Source organism: Cyrtonyx montezumae, unplaced genomic scaffold (assembly GCF_038088225.1).
Source record: "Cyrtonyx montezumae isolate F1298 unplaced genomic scaffold, pur_monq_1.0 scaffold_23, whole genome shotgun sequence".
NCBI lineage: Eukaryota > Metazoa > Chordata > Aves > Galliformes > Odontophoridae > Cyrtonyx > Cyrtonyx montezumae.
In genome coordinates, this window is record NW_027071970.1 from 10,928,782 (window position 1) to 10,953,305 (window position 24,524).

At 40.8% G+C, this 24,524-nt stretch overlaps 1 protein-coding gene across 4 annotated transcripts in view; it reads right to left on the minus strand.

Moving 5' to 3' along the window:
* CLIP1 (CAP-Gly domain containing linker protein 1) overlaps positions 1-21,656 on the minus strand; it is a 51,216-nt gene extending 29,560 nt beyond the window's left edge. For 2 of the 4 annotated variants that reach the window (XM_065739215.1, XM_065739213.1), the window contains exons 1-8: positions 21,470-21,656; positions 20,262-20,833; positions 10,270-10,394; positions 9,237-9,453; positions 5,942-6,139; positions 5,484-5,587; positions 3,249-3,309; positions 2,117-2,149 (exon numbers count right to left, since the gene is read on the minus strand). In XM_065739215.1, coding sequence (XP_065595287.1) covers positions 2,117-2,149; positions 3,249-3,309; positions 5,484-5,587; positions 5,942-6,139; positions 9,237-9,453; positions 10,270-10,394; positions 20,262-20,833; positions 21,470-21,563 — 1,404 coding nt within the window. In that variant the 5' untranslated portion in view covers positions 21,564-21,656. The remainder of the gene's footprint in view (positions 1-2,116; positions 2,150-3,248; positions 3,310-5,483; positions 5,588-5,941; positions 6,140-9,236; positions 9,454-10,269; positions 10,395-20,261; positions 20,834-21,469) is intronic. The other 2 variants (XM_065739216.1, XM_065739214.1) reach the window with 1 other exon arrangement.
* Between the last annotated feature and the right edge of the window lie 2,868 nt (positions 21,657-24,524).

Here is a 24,524-nt window from a genome sequence, read left to right on the forward strand (position 1 = left end):
AGAAGACCATGAAAACCTTATCATTGCCTCCTGTTGGCTTTAGAAACAGAACTAAATATTCTAAGGTAAGTAGGTGTCTTTTGAAATGGCTGCAAATCAGTTCCCTCTCTGAGACTGATTGGTATTACTTCTTTCCACAACAAAATTCTAAATCTGAAAACTAAGCTATTTTTAAAACTTGATTATTCATGTCTTTCCTGCTCTAATTCCCAAAAGGGATTTATTAGAAAACAAGCCTCAAACCTGATAGCTGCAGAATTCTCCTTTCATCACTTCGCAAGACATGCTATCTGAAGATTTTCTATGCTACATAAAAACCAGAATACTTTCATCATTAATTTTACAGACATCACATTAGTACTGCAAAGATCAGATAAACCACAATTGATTACAGGCTTTTAAAATCCCATCTCTTATATACCTCAAAGAAGAAATTAAATTTCTACCAAGGTGAATAAAATAAAAACTCAAAGAAAAACCCAGCAACACAAAACTACTCCAGAGATCATTGCTGGACACTTCCTCTCCATTTGGTAGATGGAGGATTATTCTTTCAACAAATGTGATTTCCAAGGGACAGCTTCCAGTTTCCCCGAGGCAAAAATCACTGCAAAATTTTTAATCAGAGTGGTGACCATCTAAAGAGAAATGTCTGAAGAAATGATGCTCCTCTGTGAGGAAAACAAGTGCACAGTAAACTGAATTACAATACTACTGTTGTACAAAAAGAACAATCTGATTGCAAACCTCAAATTGAATGGCAAAGAATAACAGAAAAAAAAACAATAAATGAAGCATCCTTCCCCTTCTCCAAAGTTTTGCAGTTAGATTAAGAGAGAGAGGGAAATGGGACAAGCCTTACTCTGGCTTCAACCCTAAAGAATTCTACTCAAACCAAATGTCATCAGCTATTTCCAGCATTTGTGTATTCTAGCTACTTTCACATCGAAATAAAACTCGGTTAAGTTCTCCATCAACAAGGCAAACTGTGAAATTGTGCTGAAGCCATAAATGCTGATAATCAATTCCAGGATAGGGGCAAGAAGACCTTCAGTCCCTTCGTGCTGGGATAACAATCACAGAACATGACTGAGATTATGAAGCATTAGCCTGGAAACAAAGTCATCTCCCTCCTTCAGAGAGTCAAGATGTCCATTTTTATGGAAAAAATCAGAGTAGGGAAATCAGGAGCAAAGATAGGATTAAACAAGGAGTGCACAAAATGAGAAAAAGGAAGGGCACATGCAGATTTACTTCTAACACACCGTGAGCCTGATTGGAAGAATAGAGGAGACCCAGATCGCTGAAGTAGCTTCGCAAAAGGAACACCTAAGAATGCACAGCAGGAAACCAGTTTTAGTCTTGGGAACTTCCTATCTTGGCTGGGGATGCAGCAAAGGTGGCAGCCTGTGACAGCTCTTCCTAAATCCAATCAGGGGAGGCATTTAAATTGCACTGTTCTGAGCTACGGAAGGAAGAGGGCTGCTTCAGTGTCTCGTAAAGTAATTCCTGTTATCTAGTTGCATGCATTTTTCTTGCATAATTCAAAGGGAAGGTACATGAAGATACATTAAAATAGACAGCTTTGCACACTAATTTTAAAGATCTTTTTTATCATCTCTCCCCTTAGCATTTTATGCCAAATAAGCAAAGAAAAAGGAAACAAATAAGGGGAGGTGGGGAGCGTTTAATTTCTTTTCCTCCTCAGAAAAAAGAACTGGATCATTGCTTCCTATTGAACAGCAGTAGGAGCTCGTAGGAAAACAAGCAGGATTTTGTGAAGCAGCTAAAATCCTACGTTTAAATGAAAGACATTTCAAGATCCCAGACAGCCATTTTCTACAAGCTCCTATACTCTCCAATCAGTTGCAAAGCTTCTGACCCTACAGAACTGTGACTTGGTTTGCCCTCTCTCCAGTTAATGGGGATTACAACGTTTAGTCATTACACACATTCTTTTTGATAAATGTTGTAATTGCTCTGAAAGCAACATGCACACAAATACTAGAGTCAATGTTTCAATAACAGATTATGCAGTTAGTGAATAAGTGAAAGCATTTTTCTGCACACAATCTGTTAACATGGGATGTCTCTGCACATTTAAGTGCCTTCTTACATTTTCTGGATCTTCCGAAATCTGCCTCTTTCGCTATCAGCAAAATTAAAACACAAATCAACAGAAAGTATTTCACCTGCAGACTTAGCACTATCATTCTAACATAAACAACAGGATACATTTCATTATCTTGAATTCAGCTCAAACTTTTGAAGTTATGCTGCCTGACAAACCGGTCATTACAGTGGTTTGCCATGACTAACAAAAAATAAAAAACAAAGTTTCATGGACTAAATAGAAGGAGCATTCTATGAAGAGTCTAGATAGGCATCTCAAAATGAATGGAAGACTAAAATAAAAGAAATGTTATATGAAATGAATCATTTCCATAAGGCTGGCACTTCAATCATAAACAGTTCACAGGGACACAAGTCAGCTAATCTGGTTATCTGTGCTGTGCAAGAGTCTAGTATTTTTCAGATTTAAACAACAGCAGAGTGGAACAACTAAAATATCTGGCTCTGTAATGTGACATCTGGGGTAAAAATTGGCAGTGTTCAAGTAGTTGAGAGTAATGCTTCATCAAATGTTTCCTAATCTGACTGCGTAATTACAAACTGTTATTTAGGCACACCTAAATGGCTGTTCAGATTTTGTATACAATTTATCTCCAGAGAGAATATTCTTTGAATAAATCTTCCCTAAGGAAAGTGCACGAATTATTAAAAAAATTAAGCCAAGTGAAATGGGCTGCCTTATCTTCAATGTTCATTTTTAAACATATAAATACGTAATTATCTGTTTCATCATTTTAAGATTATATTTTTTTTGGTGCTTACTTTTAAGCAATTGAAGAAACATTAATAAGGTATAATATTTAATAATAAAAATATAAAAACATAGTTTTCTGTGAACGGAATTATTCTAAACAAACACAGCCATTCCATAGTAAAGCCCTTGCTGAAGTACATAACTAAACTATGGGCACAACTGTGTCGTTTCAGGACTGTCAGCCTAATCAAGGACTGCAGAAATGGGAAGCAATTCCATGTGCTTTGCATATACTTGGACCAGTACTACACCAATTAATCATTCCTGACTTTATCTTCTGGAGAACAGTATAATTAAGAGGAACTGATTGCATTTCTGTGTCTTACTACATATCCTGTTTACAAAGCTGGAGATATGTTACCTCTAGGTCTCCTTTGGTAATGGATTCCTCCTCCACTCGGAACTGAAGATCTTCAACCTTCCTGTGGGGACAGTTGATTAAAATTCAGATAACTTTGAAGGAAAATGCATTCCAGCTCACTTTTCCATGGAAAACACAGCAAAGTGCCTGAAACATTATGACAGCAGAATTATTTTACAAAGAATCCCTGAGAGGAGGAAAGCCCTTGTGTTTAAAGCACAGCTTTAAAGAAGCAGTATTCCTACAGCTCTGTGAAAAAAAGTGTTTTATTGCACTTTCTGAAGAGTTAGAAAAAAAGCCTCCACATCAGGAGTATTTCTTTCATTCCTTCACCCTTCTGCACACACCCTGGGTGCTCTATCAGATAAGAAAACAGAAAGTTAGGAAAGATCCCAGATTGCTGAGAGCCTTCCAGAAGAGTGCTGGACAACTGCATCGAAACACTGCCACAGACAAGCACGTGCTGGCTGTCAGGACAACTGCAAGATGCAGCTACACAGCCAGCCTGCCTTGCCCACACAGGAGTTTTACAGTGAGAATCACAAAATCAAATGCAGAAGTGCTAAGCTAGTTTTTGAACTAAAGTAAACGTTTTTTTGAAGTCACTTCTTCCTCAGTCTGTCATACCCCAAAGAACCAGGGGCCAAACTTCCTCCTTTAGACACAGTAAGACGTGGCAAAGAAATCAATGAAGATGCCTTCTCTCCTTTGAATATCTACACGGTTGGTGCCTGGAGCTTGGCTGACATGTAGAAATCATTGCATCAAACTGTGATACAAGGGACAGATGTTTAAAATAAAAGTACAATTAGAACTCAATGTATTAATTGGAAGTGGGTATTACCCCTGTGCTATGGGAAACAGAGGATTAAAGGTTATTTGACTTCAAGCTATTGCTGAGACTGATTCTAATGCACATTACAGAGAGCTTTCAAAGTAAACACACCTAAAATGACAGGAGGAAGGAGAAATATTACACTGCTGAAGCCCTGAAATGTTTTCCTGGCTGTAACATGTCACTTCAGCTAGTGGGTCTCAGGCATACACAGCAGCACTGTTAGGCTGCCTAGCAACACACTGAAGGTGAGCTCAAGGCCATGGAGAGCTGCAGGAAAATGGACCCCTGACCTGGCATCCAGAGAGAAGAGGTTCTCAGCCAAGCTACCAGAGGTGCTGCAATGCTTTTTCATATTATCATTTAAAATTAAATATTAAGAAGAAAAAAACCTTCACAAAATAAAACAACAAAAAAACTCACTCTGCATTATTTTGTAGGGATCACAAAAATAATTCTACATCCAACTCTACTACTTGGAAAATTCAGGGCAAGCAGGTCCAATAAAAAGGAAGCATGCAAACTGTAAGGGAACTGCCCAGGGTTTAACAGTGTTTGCTCACATCTGTGTTTCCCAGTTTTAGGGAGGCCTTTCAGAGAGGCTGACACTGCAGCAGAGAACACCAGATTACACAGCAGTGGGTTCACAGTGGGTTTGGTTTCTAATTTTGCTTTTCAAAAGCGTTCAGAATGCATCAGAACAATGTACCAGATTACTGCCTCAGGTAGCTCTGTACATCTATTTGATAGTCTCAATTCTTTTCCTCAAATCACTAAGAACATCAATTAGGAAAGGCACTAAAATCAATGGCTTTGATGGTTTTCCTGTAAGTGACAGACTCAGTGTAGAAGCACATGAAAAGTTATGAATTATTCACAAGAGCACTAAACTTTAAATTCCTAATCCAGCACTGTCAGGAAATGGGATTATGAGAATTTTCACTCTGAAGTAGAAGAGTGTTCCAAAAAGTTGAGGCATGATCCATTACCTTCATATAAGTAGGAATAAAATCCACTGTAACAGAAGGCCATAACAGAAGGAACAAGTTTCCTGAAATCGACCTTTAATCAACAGTTACAGCTTCTCAACACATCCACTTGGACTGTGACACAAGGAATGCCAGCTACCAAGTCTGAGTGGATATTCAGTCACAAAAAAAATCTCCTTTTCGAGCTGTAAGTCATCACCATATCATTTTCTTTGGGTTTCTTCCCTCCTCAAATTTAAGAATTTATTTTTAATATTAACTTCAATGAACAGAAATATCATTTTACACAATAACTGCTCGCATCTGTATTATTTAAGATTTGCTTCATGGTTGCAAGTCACCAAAGCATTTACTTCTAATGCACAGTTCGTTTTTCTAACAGTTACACTAATGGAGACAGTTCTGGGTTACCTTTTCTCTTCCTCCAGCTGATTGAGAAGCTCCACTTTCTCCCTGTCAGCAGCTTCCACCATAGCTCGCAGCTGGTCCATTTTTGCTTCCATCTCCAGCACATGCTAATTGCCAGGAATAAGAACAAAATCTGAGACACAGAGCCTGATCTTTTTTTCCTAGTTATGTATTTATACCTCAGCAATCACAAAGTGGTAAAGTGATGAATGTATAGGCAGGAACGTGAAACTCAGAACAGGCACATAATGGAAGCAAATATACCTCACTGAGGTGTGGAGAAAGGTTTAACCAAAATTATAATGATACAGATTTGGTCTTATCAAGCCGAAGCTCCCACAGGAAAGATCGGACAGGTTTAGAACACTGCCTCTTACTCCCAGACCTATTCGAGTAGAGAATGCAGCCTGGGGAGTTAAGTCAATTGTATCAGTCTGTTTTAACAGCAGCACTGCTCTTACCCGATCGTGTCCATCTCGAACAAGTGCTAATTCCTGCTCTATTTCCCCCACATGACTCGTTGCTTTTGCAACTTCTGCCCTCTCCAGGTCCCTTTCTGCCAGGAGCTGTTCAATATGTTGCTGCTTCTCCTTTAGTGCCTCTTGCAGGGCTGTGGTACCAGAAATCTTCCTTGCATATCGGGAGGATGTTTCTGTCAACTTCACAAAGCAAGCAAATTAAAAACCATTCTTCATCAAGTGAAAACCGGGGACATCTCCAAGACTCTACAAACACTGGGTTAGAGAAACAAAAGTTTTCTGTAACCTATGGTAAGTTTTCCTTCATGTATTTTATTAAAGAAAAAAAATTTTTTGCTTTACATTAAATTACTTTGAGAATTTAACAATAGCCATACCTATGCATTCAGTTTGTTTGGTAGCAATCAGCAGGCAGTGCATAGGAGACAGAAGGTTTGAAGTGAAAACCATAGGCTGGCCTCAGACTGAGGCAGATTTGGTAGACTCACACAAAGACGAGTCCATTAGCTTTCTAAGAACATTTCTGTATTAAGAAAGGCATCTAGATAGCAAGTAAGTAACACTGTCCCTCTAGTTACCAAGTCATTATCTTGGGTCACCAGCAACAGTATAACATTTCCAAATGCTCCAATAAAAGCTTTTGGATCTCCAGCTAGCATTTTGTGCCTCTACTACACTAACAAAGACATTCAGGGTCAAAGGCATTCACCTTGACTTGAAAAGCTAGCTTCACAGCTAACAGCTCCTGAAGTACATTGGTACCTGACTAAAAAATATGTTTATATCCTTGTAATTAATTTTCTTCTGGAGGAAGAAAACAAAACTGAATGATTAAATTTTAAGAGCACGGACACAAATAAATCAATCTGCAGAAATTGATAGCTTAGATGAACCTAAATATTTTCCTTGACCTTGCATGATCTCTGCTCTACTGAATTAAGCCAGTGCCAGTGAAAATCCAGCACGGCCACGACTTCTACTTCCTCAAGAGTTTTTGAGCCAGAAGGGAAAGCAAGAAAACTGAAATTATGTACTAGAAGTAAGAGCTTTGAAACAGCAAAAGCTGAATTAAGAAATCTGATTCAGCTTATAAAAAATGGACCCCAAGATTAGCAGCTCAGAAATTTGCTTCCTAAGTATTAAAAAAGAATTATGCTCCTATTAAAGCCTTATTTAAAACAAAAGAAACAATACATAACGATTTACTCTTCTTCCATCCTAATCTTTAGCTCGGTCTAGTAGTATTGCTCCAAAATAGGAAAATGATTTTTTCCATGACCCTTTCAGAGACTAAAAAACTGAAGAATAGTTGTCAGACACAGCGTGGAGCACTGGCGTTGGACAAGATCCACACACAGAAAGCATTACAAGGATATATTCTCCTGTCATCAACGTAATCATGCTTCCCCTTCTGTTACCATGATAGCTGCAGAATCATTCCACCTCGTTCACTCACAGCCTTGGATGATCCATTACAGATATATAAAATGTATTAAATGTCTTCAAACCTATGACACTGAATAAATCAGAACTTCCAGCACAACTAATCGTATGTGACTTAACTCCTGAGTCCAAATGGAATTCTAAAGATTTCAAGAGAAAGATTGGCTTCCCTCAGACTTGGAAATAAAGGCAAACTGAAACAAACCAGCCCTCTTAAGTTGTCAGATCACCGACTTGGACAGTTGTTTTTCAGGAAGAAGAAAACAGCAACAACCCTGAATAATTGAGAAGATTATGTAGGATTACAGCACATTGCAGATAAGTTACGATTTTCCTAAAAATCAGAGCAAGAGAAACTTGTTGGGACTTGTGGGAAATCCTGTTTCTTCAGCTGCTTAGATTTCCAAGAAATATAGTGTCAAAATTATTCTGACAATCCTTTCACTTGGATAGTAACCAAATCATCATGTCACCTGATAGAAGAGTTGAAAGAAAGCTGGAATTTCACTAAATAATGGATTATGGAAGGTCTACATTTTATGGTCTAAAACATGCAAGAGGCCAAAGGCACAACACAGAGTGAAATGAAGACATTTACGGAGTGTAACTATCCTCTTGTCGCTGACAATATCACAGAATACTGAATAAAATGTGAAGGTCCACGTTAAGGCATCGCTGGAAGTGCCATGAGCAGCTATTCTTGCAGCCTGAGCCACCACTGAGTGCAACAGGTTCAAACCAGGGGGCACTCAGTAGCTAGAAGAACAATTTCCAGACTGGATTATAAAGTCTCTCCATTTGTGCCAACTAAAAATCCCTGTGCTTGCTGTGATGAGGTATTAACCCCACTGCCCTGACCAACTGTTGACCTCTGTTCACTCATAATCTGCTTCAGTTTTGAAGGGCTATGTACATCACCTCTGTCCTGCACCTGCTGGTCAGTGGAGCAGTTAAGTCAGCTAACCAGTTCCCTGTCACTGGGAGTCAGTGATCTCCTTCCAGTCAGATTTACTAATGCACACTGATTTAGGGGGGGGGAAAAAAGGAAAAATCTATGGCAACTGTAGAAAGAAAAAAACAATTATTTCTACGCTTTTAATTGCCTTGAAAGAGAGGCTTAAATTCAGCTTTCCCAGAACATCTCCATTTTACTGCTGTAACCCAAGATTAGGACATTTATGTAACTGAGTAACTTTAAAAGAATCCATACTGAGTGTATTAGGTGGAATTAGTGTGTTAGAATTCACCCGAGCCACTGAACTTTGCAACACCTCCTCTAGAAAAATTCCAAGGATTAAAAAACAAATCAAAAAGAAAGAGGCTTCTTGCCAGCAAAGACTTGATAATTCCTACTTCTGTATTTCTCAGCTGACTCATCTCTTCAACAGTAAAGGAGGCCTTTTACATTCTGACAATCTGAAGATTTCTGCTTAATGAAGCAAGTTTAAGCTATGGGAGCTTCAGTGCGTTATCAGATCCTTGAACACAAACCCCATATGACAGAGGTAGTGCTAGGAAAAACGAGCTGCTAAATGCAGACTTCAGACACAGAACACTGATGCCTTGTTGGCCTGCAAGCCCCTTTCTTAGTAGTAACTCAGTTAGCCTGAATTAACTGTGTAAGCTTAAATATTCAAACACGCAGCTACACTTCAGGGCTAGCTAAGGTTTTCTTCCTTCATGCATGCTTTGAATGAAAAAGAGAGCACAATTAAATGCATACTGTACTCTCCCCAAGATCTGCTCTATCCTCAATTTATGCAAGACCACAGGCCAAGTGCCACGTGGATTCCTGCTTGGGAATGTAAAGCATGCAACAGAAAAAGAAGCTTACTAGTCCTGCACGGCTGGGCTTGCTGCTTACTGAAGATGCCACAGAACTGAGAGAGCTCAGGGAAGATGCACTTGGGCTGCGTTTCAGGGCTGCAGGAGTTGCAGCCACTTTTCGCACAGCTGTCTTCGCTTTTGCCGGCGTAGTCGACGGGAATCCAATCTTGGTCACTTTGTGGACCGGGGCGAACAAACCGTACTTCGGCTGACACTGAAAGTATCTTTAAAAAGCAAAGCAAACAGGTCAGAGTTTAACTTCTGTGTTTCCACGTACACCACCTGGCTTCACAAAGAATTCCAGATCAATAATGTAACGGAGACAGCTCTCTGAGCTGCTGGCAAAGAAGGTGAGCGCAGAGTTAAGAATAAAAACAATTTATAATTAAAGCAAGAAGTTACATAATTGATTGGATATATGCATATTTGATTATACAGAACATGTATCTTTGGTTATTTATACACAAAACCCACCTAAAACTTGAAGTTGTGATCATCCATGTTAAGGTGACACCATCATATAAACTCTTTACAAAGGGCAGCTCCTTGCACCAAGTGAGAGATAAAGGTCACTTGTGATGAGAATTCATGTTTTTTAAAAGCATCTGTGTGGTTTCCAGTCTTTACAATGAGACTGCAAGAGCTTTCAGTTCATGTAATACAGAACAATTTCCCTTAAATTCAGCTTTTGGACACTTAAATGTATTTTCTTAACTGAGAATTCGTTCTGCAATGAAGAACCAAGCAGAAGCTCAAAAAGAAGGAAACGGTGATTTCCATTATCAATCTATGAATAAAATTCACGTGGGTGTTAGGAGAACTAATCCCACGAATGTGGGGTGTTGATGCAGACTATCAGAGAGAAGCAGTTGTCATAAAATTCCCATCCGTGTGTAAGGATCCCCCTCCTACCAGTGCAGTCAGGCTCACAGCCCAACTACTCTTGATGGAAAGCTTTGTGTAAAACATTACAAAAACAACACAGCGAAACACAGATACACCAGACCTCTGAGGTGGCTGCTACCTGATGATAAACTAACCTTGTTCCAGCAACAGCTCCATCATTCTTTCCCAGGGGTTCATCCAGCTCTACTCCACACCATTCTCCTTTAGCAAAGTCAGTTTCTCCTAAGAAACGCACAACTCCAGCTTTTGTTCCACCCACCTGAAACAGTAAGACACACAACTGTGTTGAATGCACTCCAAATAAAACACACAGTCCAGTGGAAAAAACAATCACTGCAACCACATTCACAAAACACATTAATGATGTGACCACGTCTATTTCAAGCTGCATACTCTTTGGCTATGAATTCTGTGTTGAAACACTGAAGAAACGTTCACAACCACATTGCCTGGGAAGGGAAAAAGAATAGTTCAGAACCTACACAGCATAACTCCCCTGCATGAAGGAGAACTTAAACAGAGTGCAATGGACAGCACTACAAAATTGTAGGTGCAGATTTCAACAACTGTGTGAGCTCTCAGGAAGGGGTGGGGTTTTGCTCGTTTTTAGAAGAAAAAAAAGAAAAAAACACTTTAAATGGAAGATCAGAAATCATCTGTTTTCAAACCTAAAAAAACACATCTTTATAGCCATTGTGATCGTGTTCCACCTACAGTGTCTGAAAGATACAGCTTTCTACAGCTCCCAAGGAAAGGAGGAATTAAATTAGGTGAAGAAGGGAGGAATTAAATTAGGTGTGACTGCCATTTGCCAAGAAAGGCACTGAGCCAGACCTGCATGACACCTGCAGGTCAGAATGGCAATATGCTGTGCCCCATTTGTAAGCAAATCTGTTCAGCCTGCATCTAGTTACCAAAACAGGCAAATGTTGATGAAAACTCTCTCTTCAGGAGTCTGCATTCAACGTGGATATTTTCAGGGCCATTGTTTTTTCCACTTCTGTTTTCCAGCACACACTGTGTGATGTGGAATGCGTTTTGCAGCCTTGACAGAAAGCTTGGATGTAACCTGCTAACACAAAGACTGCGTTTTTCCTTTTAAATCTATTAAAAAGTATGTTAGGATTTTGACACTGTACTTCTTGGGGGGAGCTTCCCAGTATAACCAGAGAACTGCATGCTTCTTGTACCATAAATTAAGATGCCACAGTGATTAGATAAGTCATATTAACACGTTCAGCAAGTGTCCGCACAAGAGGTTAACTGCGAGGAAACTGGAAATGGAGTACATTATCTTGCCTGAAAGCACTAAGTGTCCTCAAAGTACCAAGTCAGTGCCCAGCACATGACACATTCGTGCTCTAGCTTCTAGTTCATCAGCTTCCCCGAGCTGACAGCTCTGCTGGCAATTCAAGGCTTCAGCTGATGAGTAGAAAATCCTAATCCACACACTTAAAACCTCAGAAAGCCAAGGAAGAACAACTAACCCTTTTGATATTATTAGAAGGGGAAAAGCAGACAGATTTCTTTCATCTCTGTGTAATGCAGCACTTCCCATTCCCTTTCTCATTACAAAGTCCTGACACAAGGTTTAATCCGCAGATCACCTATACATCTTACTGGAATAAATTATTCTTTCTGGGGGAAAAAAAAACACACAGTTTACAGTTATTGTGATTCAGATTCATACAGTAACTAGCAGAACGTTTGGCATTTGGTGTTCTTGGCAGAGAACAGACAAACTTCCCCTCTAAGGGAAAAAAAAAAAGGAGTACTGCCTTAGAGAGGATCACAACAACAGAACGGTCCCAGGGAATGCAGACCTCTGTGTCTCTGTGGCGCAGCACAAGAGAGAAGATACAGCATCATAACAGTACTTCCCTGGAAGAACTACCCCTGAAATCCACTAAGATTTACCCACCCTTACACATAACTTTTTCTAGAGGTTAAACAACACAAAGATGAGTACAAAATACACCAGAAAGAGAATTAAAACGTCAAAACAAAATTTAGCTGAGCAGCAAGAGGTAAAAATTTGCACGTGTCTGTGCTTTCAGTGATACATCAGTGATCACTGCCTGTGGTACCAGACCCAACAGTCTCCAAGTGTCCTTGTACATATTCTTTCTCTAGAAACTTCTGGTGGTTTTGCGTTTTCAAATTACATCTGTAAGACATCTTTGGATGGAAAGGAAGAAGAAGGAAGACTGGTGTGCTCTGCGAGTTGCATTCCCTTGTCAAACCTGTACTACTCTCTGCCTGAATAAAGTGAGTTAAATCAGCGGAGGCAGCAAAGAACCCATTAAAGAAAGGAGGCAGGAAAACCAAAACAATGGCCCAGATAAGAAGTGTCCCCTGGAAGAACAGGCAGGTCTGCAGCAGCACAGAAGGATTCCTCAGGAACTGTTTAGCTGGCCAAGGAATCCTACCAGAGTCCTGTGGGAGGTCAGCTACGAAAACAAATTCAAACCCACCACCTTCCCACAGTAAGATGTGTGGGGTGTGCAAGACAAAGCCCTTCGAAGCATGCTATGTGCAGCCTCCCAGAGACAGGGAAGGCTCAGACTGTGAGCAAACCCCTCACTACGCAGAGCTGGCACCAGTAAAACACTGTTAGTCCTCACTGTGCTCCTTTTTGTTCCATACCTTAGGTCCTGCTCATTTGCCACTCTCCATAAAAAAAATGCGTAGCGTTTCTTTCAGGGCCAAAGCATCTGAAACACTGAGAAATGGTCTCAAAACAAAGCTCTGGTCCCATCCCATCCCATCCCATCCCATCATTGCACTGTGTGCCTGGGACCACAGCCCACTGCCCGGTGGGAGGGAGAAAACAGAGGAATTCACAACCCAGGAACATATGGGGACACACAACGTGAGCTCCCAGGAGAAACAGCAATGTGACTAGGCTTGTAACCATGGTACCAGGCTTATTTTAAAACAAGATGCAAGGCAGAGTGCCAAAGAATTTGTTTTTTTCCCAAACCCAGTCAATCTTCCTTGAATAACCAGCTACTACATTTCTGGCTTCTGCAAGGAATGAAGTGCTTATCCTTACCAACAGCAGCAGCCACAGATGCTGTGGCAGCAATGAGCCAATAGCACTGCTGACACTCCAGATCTGCAGTTCTGCTCAGTGCTAAGAAAAGCTTTGCTTTTAAAGGCACAGTCAGCACCACTGCTCACTGCAGCTTGGGTCTGCTGAGGATCCTCACACTCACAGATCTCGGCCTCAAACAACACATTTACCTCCAGCTGCAATTAAGCACTCCGCATGCAATGCCACAACTGCTTGGAAAGCATCTAAGAGGAACATCACTTACACCCTTGGCAGAACAGTGTGAGGTGCTACAGTAAAATGCATGATGGTAAAGGCTTTCTATGCATAAAATTTGCTGTACGTACACAGACTTATACACAGTGCTCTGTATATACCAGTACAGAAGAAGAGAACTGTTATTGCATGATTCAAAAAGAGAAGCTGTGAAATATATGTTTTATTACATTTGCCAGGGGATCTACTTCTTAGCATTGCATGAAGGACTAAAAAAAACCCCACAACAGTTTCTATAAGTTATATGGAAAAATGAGGCACCTTGAAGGCAGTTTTCCATCACCTCCATTCAGGCCGAGGTGGATCACTAAATAATACTCCTTTTAAAAAATGTATTTGTTTTGATCAGTTCTCACACCCAAGATAGTCAAGCTGTGAAACATCAAGCAATAACAGCTCAGAGTACCCAGGTTAGGCTACTGGTCATTGTGAGGTGAAGAAATTTGCTTGGAATTCACTATTACTATGCCAAACACATGGGAAAAGTGATTAAGTTCCATTCATCACTTTGTAACTAGGCTCACATTAATTTGCTGCAATGCAAAGGGAGGTGACAGAACGGGTTTGTAAACCTGAGGCAGTTAATAACTTCAAAAACTTTCTAATGAAAGCACGTTGGGACGAGCAAGCCAGACTCTGTGAGAGCATCTCAAGAGCTGCATTTCCAAAGACAAACAGGGAAACAAACAAACCAGTGTAGTCCAGAAAAAAAAGAGACTGTCTAAGAAGTGAGACTGCTATTAAAACTGATCATTTAAAAAATACACATCTCTCTGAAGAAAGGCTATCTTCTGTCTGAAACTTGGTCCATAAAACAGTAGCACCCAGGGACTGACACGTGGTGCCTCTCCAAAGCAGCATCTCAGCCATGACCCAGCCAGGGCATTTCCAGAACCACTCCAACCATAGCACCTGTGTAATGTGCAATGCCTGAAAAACACCCCACAAACAAACAGCACATCTGAAAAATGAGGATCTACTGATCAGAAACTCCTTTCCCCTGTTTCTCAGAACTTGAGGAACCACTTCCAGCTGGCAGAAGAAACTGTACTGAATTGATTCTTTCCTCCACTCAAGGCCAGGGGAACCATCAGGTCATCTCCTCTGGCTCTCCTGGTCCAGGTCTTTACTTTTTACTCACTTATCTCTGTAATTACTGAACTAAGCTGTATGTGCTGACGTTTTTTGATCAGAGCTGATAACCATAAGAAAGGTTCAGCTCTGACAGTCTATTTTCATAGTTAATCACTCCATTATTATAAACATTTAAATTGGAAACAAACCAAATTTGACTGTGGCTTTTAGCTGCTGGGTCACATTACAGTTTTATTTGTGAGATTACAGAGTTCTTCTGCAACTGGCACTCACCATGCAGGAGCACACATCCTAAGCAAGTCACCTCCAGTCTTGCCTTCATAGAGTTCTTAAACCCTCAAGATCTTGCTCATGTGGGTTCTCTGACATGCAAAAAGACTCTGAAGGCACAGACCAGCTCCAAAACCTACAGTATAGATTATCTGCCTTCTACTTAGTTATCTGTTTTCGTGGAAGTTAAGTTACCTTTGAAACCTCTTGCATTCTGTCAAATTTGGTCACACTCTGCCAACAAGTTCAAAATCAATGCCAAGGCAGACAGAGCTGATGTGCAATAAGACACAGAGACATGGCGTTATCACACAACCCTTCACTGCCAGAAGAAACTAATTCAGTAATTGAGTATGATCTGCAATTGAGGCTCAATTCCCACAGTCAATTTATTCACAAAGGAAGCAATATAAAAACCCATCAGCAACCACATGCTCCAAAAGCCACATGTGAATTTGCCACCACAAAAAAAAGCAAAGGCTGGGACTAAGTCAGTCAGTAAATGAACTGTCCTCTCACCCATCCTGTGCTGAAATGACTGAGGACAACGTGCTCCTGATTATCACTGCATCTCGGGACGCTGAAGGCGGGGACAGGAGGCAAGGTCCACACACACACAGACTGCAGGAACAAACCACTCAGAAGAGGGTGGGAAGTCACCTGTTACAGACATTTCATCACAGCAACTCACGCCCAGGGCAATGTTAAAAAAGGAACTGCCAAAACAACGTGCCTTATAATGAAACACAGCTTGCATTTTGCTGCAACGATGACAGATTGAACATCTTGTTTACCCATAAGCAGGTCCTGAGAAATGCTTAAAAGTAACATTAAAAGAAAGGTGCAGACTGTAAAAATCACCAGGACAATGAATCACAGACGAATTCTTTGAGTATCTTCTATCCCTCAGCCACGTTCTCAATAAATATATTTTACTCAGTGGCAAGCACTTCACAAATCTACATTACACTTTATAGTCTCTAAAATACCCTGTATAAATGTACATACACAAATATGAGGATCACTTCTACTCTTACCATAACAAAGCCATCAGAATAGCTTAGAGTCAGCTCAAGGATAAAGGGAAAGTGTGACTGAGCAGTCAGGCACTGCCACACATTTGCAATTACAATGCATTGTGGTACCTTTGCAATTACAACAAATGAGGCTCAGGAGGGGACAGCAGAGCACACAGCAACTGCACGAACTTCACTTCCAAACCTTTCCTCCTTTCCTAATCCCATTTGCATTGTGGCACTCAGAACATTACAAAAACTAGAAAACTGAGAACTTAAAAATACCATACTGACAGTGCAGGAAGTCTTTCTAAAGGAAGAAACCTCACTCTCCATGAGACATTCCCTTTACTCCTGGGAGAGTGCTTTTATGAGTGCTGGAACTTAATCACTTGACAGACTTACGTCATCTTTACTTGAAGATAAGTTTCATGGGTTGAGACAAATCTGACAATAATCTGCTTCAGTCTCCACCTACTGCAGCACTTGGTAAAAAAATAACACAAGTAATTTAAACTGAACGGTGTGAAACAGACACAAATAAAAATAAATTGGGCATTATTCATGCACCAACAGTAAGTTAGCAAAAAGGCCACATCAGCATACGCCTCTAAATCTGGTTTGCAACCTTCTGTGAACATATGGATGGAGGCCCAAACTGCAGCTTTACAGCTCAGCTCAGGAGCATCAGATTGGCAGAGCACGATGAAGCTGTAACTGGTTAAATGAATGAAAGCACTTTAATCCCTTGAGAAGGCTAAGGCCCCTTAGGTTGATAAGATTTTTATTTATTTATTTATAAATGCAGCATCTGGTCCCTCCAGGAAAAAGCCTAAGATGCTCTCAGAGCTTCTTTAGCCTTCAGTAGGCGCAACGATTGTCATTCAGAGCAGGTTTCCATATTTTGTTTCCACAAATTGGGTTTTGGTTTCATCTGTTTGTTTGTTCAAACCAACTCTGCACTGGGCTCGTAAATAGCAAGTGCTCGCAGTGCCTGGACAGAGCTTCTCTGGCTGCAACTCAAACAGGAAACAGAAACCAGCTTAGCCTGGCAGTAATTAGTCTTCTGAATTAGTCTTCAGCCAGACCTATGTCTTCAGCCAGACCTATTCCTTCCCCACCTGCTTTACTACCTGGTGACAACAATGCTCCCTCTGCACAAGGGAAGAAAAGGAAGATAAGAGCGATGACTTTCTGCATAAGAATTATTATTTATATTAGCTCTACAATGCTGAAACTGCAGCCTGACTTTCAGGAGGCAAATTAGCTATGTTAAAATTTGCATAAAGTCTTTTGTCATTAACCAGTAAAGGCTGGAGCAGTGCAGACTCCCCATCAGCATTTCCTACTTTACAGCAACACCCTAAATATGGGATCAGGCTGCCCAGAGTCAGTGTTCTCTCTGACCATTAAATCATAGCCAGATTCTAGAATGTACTTCGGATGTAAAGAATGGCAATTATGGTTAAGACGGAGCTATTTGATTACTCTTTGCATTAATGACCTTTCCTTTGGCTCAGCTATTTTTTCAGGGAAAGTTATACATCAATGAGTTGAATAATAACAAGTTACATGTCAGAAAGCACAATTCTCCCTGTATTTCCAAAATTCCTCCATGTTATCGTGAAGTATTTCATAATACTTATCAGAGAAAGGAAAATTACTGCTCAGCTTTGAGTCAGCCAAGCAATTAAGAATGAGCTTGCCGAACTTGGCTCAGAGATACTGGGACGTGAGGAACAGACTTAGCAGAGATTCCCAAGACAGCAGGGGCTTGTGTGCTCTTTGAACCTCACCATCTTTGAGGAGGAGTAAATTACAGAAATCTGAAATAAGGCTCTTTCTGCTTTGGAACATCCATCCACTCAGAGGTGTACTACTTCAGCGTGTGCATTCGCTGCACTTCCATTTGGTTTTGCTTTGCTTTCACTCCTGGAATCTCAGGGAGGAGAACCAGGAAAACTTAACCAAGTGAATTTCAACATTTTCATGTTTTCCTTACAAAAACTGATGTCTAGAAGAACTATCTTGATTGAATGGCCTGGAACATGCCCTCTTCAAATTGAGGGGGACAAAAAAAGGGAGAGTTGTAGCTGACTCACAGCAGATCTACTGCAAGTATTCCTGTGCAGCTGCATGCCCAGCTGACTTACCATACACCTTTAAGCACTGCTCATTTGGATATTAATTAAACTTTTTTCAAATGTCACATACCTTAGGAAAAGAAAGCCTGGACAGCAACGCAAAGCCTTCTGCATCTTTTCATTTCCACATCTGTGGCATTACTCAGCACAACCTAACAGGGAACACTCCCAGGCATCTGAGACTATGCAGGTGATCACCTCACAACTCAGGGTGTTTTTCACTGTGGAATTTCTTTTCTCTGAGCAGGAATCCCATTGAGCATCCCAACGGGTGTGCCATGTGGTTTGTATCCCACTGAGCATCCCAACGGGTGTCCCATGTGGTTTGTATCACCACTATTCCTGCTGAAGGTAACAGAATTAAGGAAAGATCTTTCAGGACTCCTTTCTCTGTTCCTAAATAAATCAGGAATAGAAATGTAACACTGAAAACCTTGTTTATTACTGAATCTATATCACTCTCCTATAGAAGTCTTGGGGGACACTGCACATCTGGGACCACATAGGTAATTCTGATTTTCAGTGCACACTGAAAATTAGAATAATAATGGTGAACATGTTTCTTTGGCATTTCAACATCTGTTAGAACGTCCCCTTGCTCCTTGATAACACAGACTGGGCAGAAGAAAAAACACTGTATGGCTTAGCTCTGGCTGCTGAAAGTATCAAAAACCAACCAGATCAATTCAAGATAAGTCCGATTAAAAACATTTTAAAATCAAAGTTGAAGGAAAAAAAACCCCAAGAGACTGAAATACTCCAGCAAAACACTCCACACCCTAAGATCACACACAAAGATGAACGAAGTTGAGCCACATCTGAAGTCCATTCTAGAATATAATCTTAGCTAATGAGCTGTCTTACCCATACATGAATTTGCCCTTGAGGACATACTTTTCCAGTTAAGCATTTTAATAAGACTCCCAAATGAGCTCTTGTCTGTCATGAATTCATTGTTCTGCTGAACTGCAATCCTACTCTGCTGGAGGCTCACTGTTTTCAAGATGCAATTCTCAGCAGTTGTTTTCCCCATATCTGTAATCAGCACAGCACAGCTAAGAACTTTCACTAAGTATTCAACAGCAGTCAGCCTGAGCTGCAAGAAAGATGAATGTGGGCAGCATTTACTTGTCAGAGATTAGCAACAGCACAGTGAGGCGGCAGCGTGTCTCAGGGCTGGGACACTTGGAGGGGAAGTCCTGTGCTGAGAACAACCACCACCAAGCCTCTCATCTTCTTGTGTTACCCAAAAGTTACTGCTGTCAGTATAAATGTAAGACAAGTGACATGCTGGGGAGCAGTCCGGTTAATCTAAAGAGATACAAAAATACAGGAAGGGTTGAAAAGACAAGAATCCTGTCCGTTTAACACTCACATTCCTGTGCACACTGCCTAACACAGGCATGTCAATTATAGATGTGCCAGGAATTGCCACAAACCTCTAACTACTATTTGATGATTCAACAGAAAGACTTAAGGCAAACAGGAAGAAGGGAGGAGGAAATACTAAGTTTAATCTTTTCTATTTAAAAAAACAGAGTTTGGGACTTTACTAATATCAAACTGTGGTATGAATAGTGTGTCCTGCCATTACAAGAAAACACATGCCAGCCCACGTAACATTGATCCAAACACAACACGATTACTCAAACAACAACAACAACAAAATGCTTAAAGCAACAAAACTCAGCTCTCTTCGCAAAGAATGAAAATGACACATCAGCAGAAGCATTTATGGTTCTGAATTTAGGAATGGCAGCCGAGTAACATATCACCAACAGAACAAGTAAATCCTGGGTGATCAGTGGCATTATGTGACTACTCCTGTTGCTGCCCATCACTACTCAAGAGAACTATCAATTATTGAGCTGTTAGCTGTCTAAAGACATAGCCCTGAATAGGGCAGGGGAGCTGCACAGGGATCTCTCACGAGCTCAGCTTTTATTTAGCACGTTTGTAATTCTTGTAGTTATGGAAAGGACAAACTGCATCCAAGCTAATAAGACCGTCTGGTCTTTAACAAAACACTGGCAAAACATGACAGAAAAAGCACTGCTAGATTAACCATTTTGTCCTGGTACTGGAAAGACCTCCCTACAATATGCAAAACTGCATGGGAAGGACTTCCCTAGAGGTTTTCTTTTTACAATAAGACACTCAAAAGGAAATCTAGAGCATAAATTTACATTACCTGAACCAAGGAAACAGAGAAGCTCTGAGTACAACTCCTTAATCAAGAAGCAGACACAGAAACAGCAGGAAAATCTTACCAGAACCCGATCTCCAATTTTGAGCTCCCTTTCTCCTTTCTTCAGTGATCCAGCTTCAGACAGATTTGATATAGATCCACTTGCAGTTTTTGAAAGATTGCTATACTGAGAAGGAGTTGAATGTTCTTTAGCAGCAAGTGGTGATGTCTTCTGTGGAATTCCTGAAGGGGGAAGTGCAGCAGGGGACACAGACACTGCGCCAGCAGCTGATGTGGAGGTTGGAGACGTAGCTCGAGATGCGTGAGCTGTCTGAGTACCGTTGGCTTCATCTTCTGTCAGCACTTTCCTTGTCAATTTTGATGGCCTTGTAAATATTCCCCTCAAGGGTTCACACTGGAAATAGCGAACTCCGGCCACCGAGCCGTCGTTTTTACCAATTGGTTCATCTAGAACAATCCCTGCCCATTGTCCTGGAGCAAACTGCGTTTCACCAAGGAACTGAATAAAGCCAGGTTTACTTCCATTGACCCAAACACGCTCCCCAACTCTGAAATCATCCACAAAGTCATCATGTGCATCTGCAGTGGTTGTGCTTGAGGACTTTTCACTGGAAGGTGCTTTTTCTGCTGGAGCTGGAGTCAAGAACAATGAGAAAGCAACAAGAATCAAATACACTAATCATTTACAAAAGTTGCATCTCAAGACTTTCTGCAATTTGCAAGCTTGTTTTAGGGTATCAAAAGTATTCTATAAGTTTAACCAATTCAAAGAACTATCAAATGCCATTGAGCAATTATGTTATCAGAACAGTACTGTGCACAGTTTTAAACACAGTTATTTGAGGGGAAACGTTCAACAACAGCAGCAAAGGTAGTAAAGCTCACTGCACTGGCAGAACATCTCAGATAACACTGCTCATGCACTTAATATTTACAGCAGACACTTCCCCCGTGCCTGTAACGTGCTGAACTCTTTGGTTTGAGGAGTGCCAGGATCAAAATGGTTTTTCTTTACTTGTGTCTTTTTTATTCTACTTTTTACCCCTATGCTTTCAACAGCACAGCATTTAAGAAGTTTGTTTTGAACCAAGACTGCATTCAACTATTAAGATAGTTTTACATGTTTTCTAGTCATTTTTGTTAAGACCAGAAACACAAGCAAAAGTGTTTTAGCATAAATACAAGGAATGTCATAGGCTCATAGGTTTCACTGTATTTTTTATTGGAAGATGAATAAGGGAAAAAGTTAAGACAGTAAATATTCTTTACCAGTTGCAACAGATGCAGGTGTTTTCAGTAAGGTACTTCCATGCTTGATGGTCTTTGATGGAGCCTTAAGTCCACTTGGTTTTAACATGCTCATTTTTCTGCGATACCAGCGTTAACCCTTTTTCTACACCACTACCTTTTTCCCAACATGGATACAATATATTCGTCTCTGTCCTCAATTCTAGAGCAAACCTGTACAGAAAAATATCAGACACGGAACAAAATCAGTATTTTAACTCCTGTAGAATCCAGAAGTTAATATATAACTCACTTTAATGAACGCTGCTGTGTTCGTCTTGAGCTTTAAACTGAAGCTATTTTAAGAAAGAAAAACAAAGTCCTTAACAGCATTACTAACAACATTACACAGAGATACAACTGCTCTGTGCACCCTACTGTTTTCAATCACATTTTTCAAGCGTTGCAATAACCCAGCAAAAATAACAAGACTGGAAAACTAACTGCAAGAAGGACTGCAATGTCAAACAGAGAATGTTAAGCTAAAAGACATAACATTTTTAAGAGCTGGAACCAAAAAGCTAAGGCTGATCAGCAGCACTAGGCGGTGGGAATCGTATGTCTGAGATCACAAGGCACGTTGGCTCGCAGTCCCAGCTACAGCAGGAGGAGGAGGAGGGAGGGTTTGCAGGGAACTGTGCCAGGAGGTCTTCACCACAGAAGGCATCTTCCTTCTGACATAAAAGCTTTAGCAAAGCTTTTTCACCTTTATGTCAAATTCAAACAGCGTGAATCTAAACAAAAACCTTGGTGAAAAAGGAAACACCGATATGTGGCAATGAAATGTTTGCTCAGGACACCAAAGATGCAGCACCAAGCAACTCCCAGCCCTGCCATGCACTCAGCAGCTCGGCAGCCACCCAAGAGCTGCCCAGTTGCAGACTCCCCAGAGACACAATGCCCACACCATGCATTTCAAGAGGAGAAAAGCACTAGTGAGGGAAGGGACTGCTGGAAGACAGCCATACAGACTAAAGAAACAAGCCACCCATGTCTCTGACCAGGATAACTCTTACCCCTCCTCTATTATTAATCACCAGCACGTTAGTGTACCTAAAAATCAATTATTTGTGAATAAAGAAAGTGTCAGTCACACTGCTTTGTGAATTGAAACAGCAAAGTGAAGCATTCCTCTGGCTATTTCAAGCTGGCTATGCTGAGCTCAAGACATTTTCTAACAAGTCTGCAAGAACACTATATAACAAGCATTAACTACCACCTTGGCTGCATGGTGTTTGTCTACAATTAAAGTTATACTCCACAAAACCTCTGAGTAGCACTGTGCAGACTGCTGAATACTTTTTAAAGCAGTGACAGAAGTATGTCATGCACCCACGTGCAGAGTTCTGGCTACCAAAGAGACATTTCTTCATTGGTTTTGCAAAGATGTGTAGCAGTTCACTATTAAGATTTAGGTGGGAGCTTTCACCTTCACAACATGAAAACGAGTTGCCTCTCCAAAATCAAAACAGAGGGAATACACGCAAGCTGCAGAACTGATGCTCTCAGTTATACAGACAAACAAGCAGAGGGCCCCAGGAGGTGTCACCCTGGACACAGTACTTGCTATTTTCCTCACACTGCACACCTTCCTTCCCTGATACATTTGAATGCATCGTATTTTTCCATATTCTCATCCTTTTTTCTCTCCAACTCTTCCTCGTGCTTCAGGCCCCATGTGCTCCCCTCTGATGCCAGGGTCTCCATCTACGTCCCTGTTTTGTTTTTTTCCTTAACCCATCAAAACCCACAGAACAGGACAAGACTACATAATAAGGAAGGATTTTCCTGCAAGGAATATCAAGGTTAGCTCTTTTCAGTTCAAATACTCCTTTTTTTTGTCATTGTTGTTAAAAGCAACATTTACATTTATCCCCCATTTCCTGACACTGCACTCAGCACTGCTCAGTTAGTAACCATTTACATTGTGCAAGGAAAAGAGTATTCAACATCAAAAGAACCTCACTCCAACACCCCCCAAAACGACACCTTGTCAGTTTCATGTAAATATTTATTAATACATGCTTAACGAGCCTTTGGGCAACAGAAAGCTGGCACATTCTAATACTGCATTTCCAGGCTCAAGGTACTAATTCATATTTTAATCCTGCTCTCCACATCACGGGTTATGTATCTGCTGTGTCATTTGCCTTTTTCAATACACAAGCCTTCATCTGGGCCAGAAGTAACACAACCCCCTGCACTGTCATACCCTGATTTCAGGGTGAGTGAAGCTGCAGCTCAATGCAATGCCAAAATGCAGGCAGCAGTAGTGAATACAGTGCAATAGTGAAAAGGCAACTTTCAGGACCGTGACAGGAGCATCTCCCAATAGAATTCACCCAATAGCACACAAATTTCTGACAAGGGATTTCAGGCATGACGCACTCGAGCGTTTCCAACAGGCTCCAGATGCCAATTACCTCAATGTCAATTACCTCATCTGAGCACTTACAAGAGAGGACAGCGAGCTACTTGTCCCAATTTGTTTGCGTTCCTCCTCTGAATCTTTCTCAGCTCTCCTGAAAAACAATTTTAACCCAGAATATAAAAGGAAAACAAAGCATGTTTTCATTCAGACCTTATATGGACCGCTAATGAAACACGCATGTGAACTGCAAATAAACACGTTGATTTGTGGCCAAGCATTCCCATCTCAGAAAGCACTTAAGCTTTAGCAAAAACAGATCTGGTACCAAAAAGGTTTTGCTCTCAGCATTGCAGCAAAGCAGAATACTTCCTGACTATCTAAAAGGAATCCCTGTATCAAGAAGAAAACAGCTGTCCACCACTGTTTCTTTCAAGACTGCATTTTAATAACTAGGCACTATGAAAAGAACTGAATGCACAATTAAATGCAAAAAAAAAAGGAAAAAAAAAAGATTCAAGTCTCAGCTCACTCCACTGTAGAAGCTGACAGTCACTACAAGAATGTAAGAGAGCTGATGAGATGGGCATGCCCCCACCAGCACACTCCTTCCTCAGCTGCAGGTGAAGTACAGCATCCCACTGGACTGAACATTTGGAACGGTGACTC